At 36.2% G+C, this 12,745-nt stretch overlaps 2 protein-coding genes across 6 annotated transcripts in view; both read right to left on the reverse strand.

Annotated features, from left to right (window-relative positions):
* LOC100637703 (major vault protein-like) overlaps positions 1–12,739 on the reverse strand; it is a 29,850-nt gene extending 17,111 nt beyond the window's left edge. The window contains exons 1-17 of one of the 5 annotated variants that reach the window (XR_002184268.1): positions 12,602–12,739; positions 12,382–12,521; positions 11,975–12,041; positions 11,220–11,274; positions 10,004–10,167; positions 9,366–9,457; positions 9,251–9,320; positions 8,711–8,872; positions 8,328–8,469; positions 8,012–8,113; positions 7,616–7,709; positions 6,631–6,691; positions 6,189–6,283; positions 6,018–6,152; positions 5,804–5,860; positions 5,651–5,747; positions 5,577–5,595 (exon numbers count right to left, since the gene is read on the reverse strand). Coding sequence is in view for 1 of the 5 variants with exons in the window: in XM_019993827.1 (XP_019849386.1) it covers positions 8,012–8,113; positions 8,328–8,469; positions 8,711–8,872; positions 9,251–9,320; positions 9,366–9,457; positions 10,004–10,167; positions 11,220–11,274; positions 11,975–12,041; positions 12,382–12,521; positions 12,602–12,658 (1,051 nt within the window). In the remaining 4 variants the exon portion in view is untranslated. Of the gene's footprint in view, positions 1–5,576; positions 5,596–5,650; positions 5,748–5,803; positions 5,861–6,017; positions 6,153–6,188; positions 6,284–6,630; positions 6,692–7,615; positions 7,710–8,011; positions 8,114–8,327; positions 8,470–8,710; positions 8,873–9,250; positions 9,321–9,365; positions 9,458–10,003; positions 10,168–11,219; positions 11,275–11,974; positions 12,042–12,381; positions 12,522–12,601 lie in introns of those variants that run through there. The other 4 variants (XR_002184271.1, XR_002184270.1, XR_002184269.1 and 1 more) reach the window with 4 other exon arrangements.
* LOC100637826 (G protein-coupled receptor kinase 6-like) overlaps positions 2,048–12,745 on the reverse strand; it is a 32,857-nt gene continuing 22,159 nt past the window's right edge. Inside the window, exons 14-15 of the mRNA XM_019993832.1 lie at positions 2,713–2,751; positions 2,048–2,326 (exon numbers count right to left, since the gene is read on the reverse strand). Coding sequence (XP_019849391.1) covers positions 2,267–2,326; positions 2,713–2,751 — 99 coding nt within the window. The 3' untranslated portion in view covers positions 2,048–2,266. The remainder of the gene's footprint in view (positions 2,327–2,712; positions 2,752–12,745) is intronic.

Below are 12,745 nucleotides of genomic sequence, written 5' to 3' on the forward strand. Positions count from 1 at the left end.
ATCTGATGGGAAAGATAATAAGAAAATAAAGCAACACGTACAGGTAAGAGTAAAATATATGATGATGTATCAGAAAATGTAATATAAATTTGGGGTAATTTCGGAGCCATTTTTTGGAAAAAACCATGGGCTATAGCCTTGGGTATTTTTAAGAATTTTGACGTTTTCTTAAAATGGCCGTAACTTGAAAAATTGAATTCGGAATCAGCTCAAACTTGCTACACAGCATAAGGACATCAATATGTATCAGAAAATGTAATAAAAATTTGGGGTGATTTCGGAGCCATTTTTTGGAAAAAACCATGGGCTATAGCCTTGGGTATTTTTCAGAATTTTGACGTTTTCTTAAAATGGCCGTAACTTTAAAAACTCAAGTCGGAATCACCTCAAACTTGCTACACAGCATAAGAACATCAATATGTATCAGAAAATGTAATTAAAATTTGATGTGATTTCGGAACCATTTTTTGGAAAAAACCATGGGCTATAGCCTTGGGTATTTTTAAGAATTTTGACGTTTTCTTAAAATGGCCGTAACTTAAAAAATTGAAGTCGGAATCAGCTCAAACTTGCTACACAGCATAAGGACATCAATATGTATCAGAAAATGTAATAAAAATTTGGGGTGATTTCGGAGCCATTTTTTGGAAAAAACCATGGGCTATAGTACAGGGTATTTTTCAGAATTTTGATGCTTTCTTAAAATGGCCATAACTTGAAAAATTGAAGTCGGAATTGCCTCAAACTTGCTATAGTGGGTTTCAGTTGAGTTTGACCACTGACCCACCCTTATAACTTCTTTATATTTTATGCTAGCAGCTTGAAACTTGGTATAGTTGCAAAACGGGTTCTTCCAAAAATCTGTACCAATTTTTGAGTCTCTGAGTACTCTAGAAGGTTTTCAAAAGGTTCTTCCGGTCAACATGAAAGGGAGCCGCCATGATGTTTCATGACGTGTAGCTTCGTGAATATCATTTGCATCTCATTAAATTTGTCAATAATCATGTTTTTATTATTTAAAAATCAAATAAAGCAAAAGGTACACTCCAGACCAAGATATAATCAAACTAAAAGACTTTGGACTCCAGAAAGAAGTCTCACTTAGTCTGCTGTACCTCTATATGCCTTCTTTATTTGTCATCACTTTGGCCGCTCAGAAACTCCGTTGAAATTTTGCATATCTCGATTCTTTCTTGAGGTAATAGCAAGCACAAAGATCCTTCATGTCAATTGCAGGGTTAGCAGCAACCAAAATAGGAAAATAAACAAGTTTCAACAAGAAGAAAAGAGCATGCTGAAGTTTGCAGCCATTTTATTTGCGTGTGGGTGGGGCTACACGTGACGTTTTGTGATGAAAACATCCAGTCAAACTCAACTGAAACCGACTATACACAACATAAGGACATCAATATGTATCAGAAAATGTAATAAAAATTTGGGTTGATTTTGGAGCAATTTTTTGAAAAAAACCATGGGCTATAGCCTTGGGTATTTTTCAGAATTTTGACGCTTTCTTAAAATGGCCGTAACTTGAAAAATTAAAGTCAAAATCACCTCAAACTTGCTACACAGCATAAGGACATTAATATGTATCAGAAAATGTAATAAAAATTTGGGGTGATTTTGGAGCCATTTTTTGGAGAAAATCATGGGCTATATAGTACAGGGTATTTTTCAGAATTTTGACGTTTTCTTAAAATGGCTGTAACTTGAAAAATTGAAGTCGGAATCGCCTCAAACTTGCTACACAGCATAAGGACATCAATATGTATCACAAAATGTAATAAAAATTTGGGGTGATTTTGGGGCCATTTTTTGAAAAAAACCATGGGCATCAATATGATGTACATAAGGACATCAATATGTATCACAAAATGTAATAAAAATTTGGGGTGATTTTGGGGCCATTTTTTGAAAAAAACCATGGCTTAAAATGGCTGTAACTTGAAAAATTTTTAATGATTTATTATTATTATTTTTGTTAGTGACATAAAGTGATGTAATATGACATCAACATTAATTATAATTACTAACTCCACCCACTTTTATAATTTTTGGGCGTGGCTGAGTAATCAATATGGCCACTGATAGTACTTGTATTCATTGCCTCCCTTGTTCTGCCTCCCTCCTGGCAGCAGGCGACAAACAACAAAGAAGATGACATTCACGAGTGTCTCCTTGGGGACACAAACCATTTTTAAGACAAACGGGCGTAGCTATATCATTCTGCGTCCTTCCCTTTGTACTGTAGCTAGTCACGGGATTATTAATACAATTTGTTGATATTTCGCAGTTTCTTTCTTCCTTCTATCTCCTGTCTCCTGCTCTAATGGCGACACAGGTTGCCAGGAGTAAATTTTTCAGAAAAAATAATTTTTTTAAATTTTTAAAAATTTTTTGCCAGGAGTACAGGGTAATTTTCAGAATTTTGACGTTTTCTTAAAATGGCTGTAACTTGAAAAACATTTGTCGAAATCAGCTCAAACTTGCTACACAGCATAAGAACATCAATATGTATCACAAAATTTAATAAAAATTTGGGGTGATTTTGGGGCCATTTTTTGAAAAAAACCATGGGCTATAGCCTATGCTTTTTTGCAAAAATTTAAATGGCAGCCTATTTTTATTGCATGTATATTGTACATGTATTTAGCCCAATTTAAAAAGCTCATACAGTGTATCATTTACTAATACACAGGATTCACTGCTAACCTCCTCCTGCCAGGGTTTGGGTACTATTCCGGTCGCAAACTTGTCAGCAAATCAGCAAAGTCCTTGTCAGCTTTCTCAATCTCTACTCCTCTGACTGAAGAGAACTGGTCAATATCTAACACATCTTTAGCATAGACTGCTCTGGACTGAGGGATTAGGATAAGAACAATAATCATTTAATTAATCTTATTATAATAATTAGGATTACTTATAGATTCAACAAGATTTTAGGATATACATGTATACATGTACATGTAATGGATAATTTCTATATAATATACAGTGTGTTACAATAACACTGGTCCTTACATTGGGTATGAAAGGTGGTGGTATGAGTCCAGCCTCTAAATGAGCAAAGTCTATCGTCTGGAAGAAAGGAAGTTCCCCTTACATTCAATAGCACTTTGTCCTTCATAGTGAAGTTATACTACCAAACAGTGGTTGATAACTTGATATATCATACAATCTCATGTAATGTACTAATGTCCAAATTGGCATAAATATGCATAATTCAATTCATACCAATTGAGTTCATTGTGAGTCTCTCGAGTAAGAGATTAAGTGTTTGTGTAGATTGATTGATTGATGGTAATGATCAGGTATCATGAAAACACTACAATAAACATTGTGTACTCGTGGCATATGTAGGTATGTACATTATGTGCATGTACACATATGTAGAGCATTTGTATGTATTGTGTATGCAAGTGGAGGGTTTTATTAAGAAGAGCTGGTTGATTACCTGTGTCAGCACAACATAACTTTTTTTGCAAAACAGCTCTACTTTGCACATCAGCCATTGGAACTCTGCATAACTTTGACGTAAAACATGGCAGATAAAAACCCATTCGATATTATTTCGTTGTATATATGGTATCACAAACTAATTCTCACCTAAAGGGGTCTATCCAGTACACACAATAGCAGTACACACAAGAGGGAGACATACAGATTGATGATTACAAAAGGTATTTAATTGAAAAATATCAATAAATTCCTTTTATTATGTCGATTAAGGGCTATTTGGATAATGAGTATCAAAACTTGGACAAAAAGAATTTGATACAGCTGGTACCCTAATCACCTCCCTACCTATGGCCCTTAGGTATCAGTCCATACACTACACACAATCAGTGGCGGTTCTAGGATTGAATTTCTGGGGGGGCCTTAATGATATGGGTGGGATAATTAGTGGGTGCGGTCAACCAGGCTTGCAGGATTTCATTTGGAAAGTCAAAATTTAGAAGATCAGGCCTCTTAAATGAGCTCCTTTGTGGTTTATAGACTGTTTACACAGTCAAGCACTGCAGCTGTTTCACAGTTTACATAGATAAAACTAATTTTATACTTCACCACAAAAATTTTGGGGGGGCCATGGCCCCCCCAGGGCCCCCCCTTAGACCTGCCACTGCACACAATAGCATATGCAGTGCAATACAATACTATACATAGGCCGACTCACCAACTTCTCTACAAGCAAACCCAATGAAGTCTGGAACACTGAACAGCATAGCCTCACTCTCTGGGTTACCTCTTTCAACCTTAAGAGGAGGAGAGAGAGGAGGAGAGAGGAAGGAGAGAAGAGAGGGAATGAAATTATAGTCCATGTGTGTCCTTACTCTGAATTCATTGTTCATTGATACAGCAATCTTAAGACGAGCATGATCTGATGTCTCTACCTATAGATAATGAAAAGAACAACTAAGGAACAATGCATTGCTCGATAGTAAAAGCCAGTATTCATTAATAAGCGACCTGGGCTAGCAGAACTAAAAAATACTGGCTTCTTTTAATAGGAAATAATAATTAATAAATATAATTTTTAATAGGGGAGGAGTTTGCTGCAACTATATAAATGACTTGAACTTTTGGAAGTCAAAGACAGTCAGACACTTCGAAGTATAAAACTGCATTACAAGGATTTACAAGCAGTGACTTCAAATCTACTACAGCCTCAGAGAGGAATTATAAATATATATAGGTCTAACTAGATATAGTCTAGGTTGGCGGAACCAGCGAATTGAGTGAAAGCATCTTGGTAGCAACGAGCTCGTATATATCTCTCTGGCTGTAGCTCATATGAGAGAAACAAGATAACATGGACAGATCATTACCCTGCTTCACCTCTTATGACCGCACTACTCCTGCTTGCTCCCTCTCTCAGACTACGGAACACGAAGACTGCTCTGGTCCCTACGGCTCGTCTTTGTACTGTGAGCCTGCAATCACTGAGACAGCGGGAGACCTGCATAGGAGCTCGCCAGTCACTACAGCAAAAGAACAACCGAAGAAGAGTCAACTAGTCACTGGAAGAATTGAACACAAGACCCTGCACCACAGGCCATCAACAACTGCTCAGAAAACTTGACTTGGACCACAGCTCAAACTGCATGCATAACTGAATGTTTTGTTTTTGTAAGAAATCTTTATTTGTATTACTATTGTGTGATTTTTGTAAGAAAATACAGACTACAGTGCTTAATACCACTTCTATAATAATGATAATTTGATATGTAGATTAGCTATGACTTTAAATGATAATTTAAATTGACACTTCACAATTCAGCATGCCACGATTAAACTGAACTGAGCTGAGTATCATCAGATCATGAAAGTATTGTTCCAGCAGTAGAACACACAAGCACATGTGACAAGAACTCTCTTTTGACTGATAAAAAATGTAACCCAAAAGATCAATTAGTTGTTGCAAGAGAATGTTTTTTATAGCTCTTGTTTGTTGTGTGTTTATCCATGGTTTATCATTAACAGGAGGAATATGTAAATGCTGTAAGGGAGCACTTACTGTAATATGATCAGATATAAAGTCAGGACCTAGCATAAGGCAAATAGTCTTCAGAGCATTCTCCTTCTTTGGTTTACCAGCTAATAACAATAAATTGACACCCTCCCCTAGTTGTACCCTCTCTCTCTCCCTCACCACTCAAACTGAGGACATTAAAGTTCTCATGAGGATCCAGCACTACAAGATCAGGACCAAATACAACACGAGCTGTCTTCTCTATGTAATTGTACACCTAAAGTCAGTGTTGTGTTGCATAGGCAGATGTATCATTATCATAAGTAGACTCACTTGAACTGCACAGTTACTGGGGCACCTGTAAGTAACTACACGAGTCTTGTCACGCTTCTATAAAGTAAGAGGAGGACAAGAAGAGAGAGGGAAAAGAGAAGAGTGAGTATACATTTTGTGTATACATTTACATGTTATGTGTGTGTAAAGTATCTGTGTGTCTCTATAGTGAGTAATATTAATACATAATGAAGAGAGAGTGTGCAATTCTTACTTTTCCTTTACTAGACTGATTAAGTGTCCCAACTGCCAAGTTACTATACTACTACAGGCTCTGTACATTCCCATAATGTTAGACGTCAAATTTAGCATAAATATACATGTACCCTTCAAAGCAACAAACAGCAGACTTGGCAAATTTGACCTCAAGTTTTGCATTCATTACTTTAATATTTCTTCTGCTAGTGGAGTCAGTTCTTTCTCATACAGTTCCTCAGCAGCTTGCAGTAAATAAGACTGAGGACCCAATATAGCACGAACCTATTGGACACACCACCAGTGTTAGTATTAATATAGTACTGTACTGTACTGTACTGTATTGGACACACCACCAGTGTTAGTATTAATATAGCACTGTACTGTACTGTACTGTATTGGACACACCACCAGTGTTAGTATTAATATAGTTATACTGTACTGTATTGGACACACCACCAGTGTTAGTATTAATACAGTTAGTAGTATAATACAGTATTAATACACTGTATTAATACTGTATCATACTACTAACTGTATACTACAGTGTAGTAATACACAGTATTACTGTATTACTGTATTATTACAGTAATACAGTTAGTATAAACCAGCACTGTACTGTATTGGTTTACCTGTCCTGATTGAACATTTCTAACATAAATCCCTTCATTCTCATTCAATGGAGTAGCTTTCCTACAGTAGAGAGATAGGAACTGTATAAAGCACATGTACACAATAGCTTGACTATACTAGAGGCCCCATCACACACACTATTAACCCCTCCCCATAGGCGGCTGCAGGATTTCACTGCAAGTAGGGCAAAGGTGTGGCTGAAAGTGGGAGTGGTCAAAAGTAGGTGTGGCCATGACCACACCCACATATCTTGCTTATGAGTTTTTAAATTTGTGAAGACTTCTATTTTAGCACTTAGTGACAAAATCCAGTTAAAAAAGGCTCTGAACTTCTCATTGAAGAGTTACCCTGCCATTCTTGTGTTCAAGAGGAGAAAATTCAGTACCTAAAAGACCTCTTTTAATATAGAGTATCAGTAGCTAGGTGATTTAGCTGTTTAATGAGTCCTAGCTGACTATGATGATTAATAATGAAGCTGCTATATGAAAGAGTCAGTTATTCTAGCTGCAGGTTACTGTAGGTTACTGTCTTCCTGAAGTGACCATAGATATGGACCTATGAATTGGCTGACTGGCTTACTGTGAATTAACCATGCAGTTAGCAGCTTATTCTCTACTAATTATCACTTTGTTGAGCAAAATAATGTAGTTTTTGTCATTAAAATTAGCTATAATGATGAATTAACCATTGTAATAACTACTAAATAATTATTAATTAACTGCTAATTATGATGATGTCATCTTCCGGTAAGAAATTCTAGTAGGGCATTGCCCTCAATGCCTGCCCCTGCAGCCGCCTATGCCCCTCCCCCCACTATAAGGACTTCCCCAGGCTATAAAAATATCTTGTCTCTCCAGCTACTTGATAACCCTTCCTACTAACCACAAGGCTTTGCAATAAATCAATACAAAACAGATAATGCACAGAATCAATGCACTCTTGACAGAATTAAATTGATTTTATGAACTATACATGAACACTAACCTCCTCTGTATGTTTCCAATCTCAGTTCTAGGTATATAGTCAGTTGGTCCATGAATCATCCACCTGTCACCAGGGGTCCGGTGTACCTTACTACCTATAATAGTGCAATGTACATATCAACATTAGTTTTCTATTTTCTGTTATACACCAAATATCAGCTTGAATGCAATTCTTGTGCTATGATAATACAGTAGGATATCAGTTGTTAAGAATATCTTATTCTTTACAACTGATATCCTACTGTAAATTCATAACACATTCTGTGTGCTTTCACAATGCCCACAGATAAATGTCAAACAAACATATGTCATTTAGTCATCATAAACTCTCTTACTCCTTCACTATGTTGGGCTGATGCCAGGCCAAACACAGTATAGTAAATAGGCCATTACTTACCATCTTCAGTAACATCATCAAACTCCTCTTGAGCAGTGACAAGAAGAGCCTCATCAGATTCTAATATAATAGCATCTTGTATCCCTCTCTCAAACTTCTCACCTACAAAGGGGAAACAAAGGGAAAGAATAACATGCATACATGACACCTGGACAAGAGCACACACACTTTAATTTTGTACATTGCCAAACAAAGGGCATGCATATACATAACATATCAAATCTCTCACTACATGTACATTTATAACATGTACGTACAATGACAATTGCAAATCATTATAATGAAATCAATGCTTCTTTAATATTAAATCAGTTACCAGGATGAAGGAAGAATGTCTTGGGTCCTTTCCTCAGTTCCCTACAGCCAAGACGTGGTCTACCATCATCACCAAGAGGGTTAACAACCACACAATACTGATGGTGGGATAAAACAGTCAACTGGACCTCATTCACTACCTCCTGTAAGATATATAGAGGGAGAAGGAGTAAGAGTGAGAAGAACATAGTGACTGTTTTGATTAATACCAAGTCACTTTTAAGCCATACAAAGTCTAGAGTGTGCCAAGTTTGCCAACATGCTGTACTCTAAATACATTCTTGATACACCTTGTTGCTTGTGACAAGGAGAAATTGTTATGACTTATAAAATGAGCAGGCAATAATGTTGTGTATAGTTATAAGATATAAAGTGTTTCCTTACCTCAGTGACATCAGGTATATATGATTCAGTGTCATCATATTTAACCAGCCACTCCTCTCCAATCCTTCTCCCCCTACCAAACTGATCAGTGAAGTTACAGTTGGCTCTAATGTGTAACGCATTGTTTGGTGTTAGGGTGTAAGCATCAACCTCCTCTACTACCTAAAGAGGGAGATAGGGGGAGAGGCTGTTAATTCAAGTTGTAAGAGGCTGGGTTTGAATCAAATGGTGGTAAGACTGCTGGGGCATTAGGATCAATTTTAATACAGGAGATTGCAATTGATGGTAGGATCAGTTTTTAATTTTTGTTGAGTGGGTGGTTCTTGATTACTCTGTTATCACAGGGAAGGTATATAGTGCAGTTATTATGATAAACATGCACTATAAGGTTGATTTATTGGTTGCCAAGGAGACTGCTTCATGACCAAAGTTATGACAATGTCATAATCATAATTATCAAACATACAATACTTACAAGCAACAATCAAGATACATTGTACATGTACATGAACTATATCTTATACTATGTATAATCCTCACCTCCTCATATACATCAGGTAGATAAGCTCCAATATCCCTCACCAGCCACTCCTCACCAGTGCAACGATAACTATTAATAATAAATCAATTAACCAGTGGGTGTGGTTAGTCTTACATTCCCTTAGCGTCAGTGAACGCTTGACGAGCTCTGAGACGAACAGCATGACCCGGAGTTATTATAATAGGAGACACCATCTTTACTACTTGCTGAGGGTAGAGGAGGAAGATGATGCACTTAGAATGAGGTACCTCTAATTACAATGGTACATAGTGTGTGGGTCAATGGAATGTAATCTATCCATCATTAGCATTTGCAAGGTAGACAATGAATCTGTTATGCTGCTAGATACTTAACAAGAGGCTATAGTCTGGCTAGCATGAAGCAATGATGCATTACAATATTCCATATACACCATTGAACATGAAGACCAAAATATGCTATGCCATACATATATACTACAATACAACACATATTATACTGTACATGTAGCTATCAGATATAAATTAAATTAATTACAAATACAACTAGACTATATTCACTCTCCACTCATCCATCTATTTGTTAATTAAAATTGTTTTTGTTACTTGGAAATAACATGTACATATAATTACTCCTGACTGAGCTGAAGCCATAAAGTAGAGTGAAAACAGTCAATACTACATTACTATTATTACATTACCCACAAAAATTAAACCAAAAACATGGCCAACATAGCAAGCACAATGAATATGTGTATTACTGTTAATGCTGACCTCTTCTGGTTTGGGTAAGTAGGTCAATGGTCCTCTCAGCTGCCACTCATCCCCTGCCTTACGAGCTGGGGCAGTATCAGTCTCCTCCATATCAACCAGAGCACTCAAGTGAATCCCATGATCTGCTTTTATGGTTGGAAGATGCTTAATAGCACGAGAATAATCTAATGGAGAGAGAGAAAGGAGAAAACAGAGTGATACAGGATTAGATACCGTATACGTCTAAATTTTCGAGGGTTCAAATTTTTTTTTTTTTAAATTAAATTTGCTCAAAAGTTGATATTCGTGTGAGCTAATTTTTGTGTTCTGGCCATAGTCTACATACAATAGAATGGCATTAGAGGTGGTTTAAATTTCGTGGATTTAAGGTGAGCACGAAAATAACGAAATTTAATACACCTCGAAAATTAAGACACATACGGTATACATGTAAACACTCTTTTTTAATTATTGTACATGTACTGTATGTATGTTTGTATACATTCTAGCAAGTGATTTCAGAAAAGAGATACTGTTTCCCTAGTTTATATTTACAAACTATGTAAATGAACTACACTGTTATAAACATTAACATTATGTATACAAGATACAATACATTATACATTATGACACGAGACTGACACATTATGTATACAGCAGAGTAACATTGTTAACATTATGTATATAGTGTTATACATAATCTGAACTATGCACTTGAGGTGGGCATTCATGGTGGGCTACTCTTATTGCCATATAAGAGTAGGGTACACAACCTATTTCCGACTAAACCAACTAATCATTAGTGATACAATGCAATGAAATAAATAACTTAGGAAATGGTCAATGGGAGATAAAGCAGAGAGAGAGAGGAACAGGCAGTGTATACACACAGGACAGTATAGCAATACTCTGCTGTCCTGTGTGTATACACTATGGTAGTACTCTATTAATATCTTATAGTGTTAAGATGTGGTTCATTGTAAGACACTCCTAAATCCTTATGCTTGTTAGAAGTAGGTCCACCCCTATTACAATTCAGAGATACATGAACATGTATATGTACATGTATATGTACATGTACACCAGTGTTTTTGATGAGCCAAATTGTTTGGCTCAATTCAGTTTGCTATGGGTCACAATTACCAATGCCAGTTGAGTATAATTTGCTCAGGAAATTCACAAAAAATAATGTTAATTCTGCCATTTTTACAATAAACATTAATAAATAAGAACCTACCAGTTGCACTGCCACTCTCAGGTAATCTCTCTCCAGGAAACAATGGGAAAGGATCCTAAAGAAAATGACAAGAACATTAACATGTAAGGAGTTAATCTAAGCAACTAAAGCAATAGACTTTATTAGACTATAATGAGAACATTAACATAATGTTATGCAGCTAATTACAAACAATAGGAAGCATGTGTTGTGTCTACACAAGGAGAATTCCCTAACCTATCCTCTGATGTGTGTGTGTGTGTGTGTGTCATCAATAGCTATGAACACGAACACACACACACACCTCCAGGCAGGCCGGACTGTATCTACAATACATGTACATGAGTGAATGAAATATCTACAGCAAATGAGGTAGCATTCAAACCAAGTATTACATATTCCTTGCATCTTTATTACTTTCATGATCAGAGGAATGAAGAGGAGTTAGTTTATCATTAATGCTCTAAGCCTTCTCTTCTACTGCTAGAGAAGTCTTTGAACAAAATCAGAAGATCAATAGTAATATTAATAATTAAAGGGGTTTACCCGCTAAGAGAGGGTGTCCATGCCCATATAGAAATGTAATTATTATTTTAACTAAATGCATACTTTACCAAATAAGGAAGGTGCTACTAGCCACACCATACACTAAATATGTAATTACATCTAGAGGCAGCTAAAGGTGATCATGATTTCAATTATTATTATTATTATTATTATTATTATTATTAATATTATTATTATTATTATTATTATTATTATTATTTATTACTTACCCCATGGAGTCTTATTTCTCTGTGTCCAAATCTCAGTTCGTATAACTTCCCATCAACTATTGGTTTACTATTGGGAACAGAACCAAAGTAAAGTACATGTAACCATACAACATGAACATGAATTAATGAACCATACAGTACATGTACATGTACACATGAATGTAATAGCTACTTTATATACATTACATATAGCACCTCTAGCTCTCTCTCTCTTCATTTCTCTTTCTTTCTTTACATCCACTGTAAAGAAATAGCTAATTTTTGCAAGTTAAAAAAAAATTCATGTGTTCAGTTCTTAATTTGGCAATATTTCAAAAAATTCAAAATGACCCAAATAAATAATTTCGACCTACTCCTAATCCCAGTTATACATGTACATGTACATATGCACAAGCCCCACCCCTTACTTGATATCGATGGGATGTTCCACTCGGCAGTAGTGACCAGGGGGTATAGTAACGAAGGGAAGAGCACCGGCTTCAAGAGAATGATTGTCCTGTAGGACAAGATTCTGCGGTCCAATCTCCACAGTAGTTATATTAGTATTCTGTAGAGGGACAGGAAATAGAGGGAGAAAGAAGAAAATTGACATTATGTAATGCTACCAGTCTCAGTGAGTGATCTTACCAGGTCTAGTACGTGCACGTAATAGTTAGGAAGGATCCCAATTATCTTACGAGACATGGCGACTGGACAGTCTTCTGATAAACCTAAGAGAAGTGAAAGTTAGCCCTTGGCCCCTTGCCAAAATAATTGCTGCAATCTATTCCC

The sequence above is a fragment of the Amphimedon queenslandica genome, unplaced genomic scaffold (assembly GCF_000090795.2).
Source record: "Amphimedon queenslandica unplaced genomic scaffold, v1.1 AMPQUscaffold_13487, whole genome shotgun sequence".
Lineage (NCBI taxonomy): Eukaryota > Metazoa > Porifera > Demospongiae > Haplosclerida > Niphatidae > Amphimedon > Amphimedon queenslandica.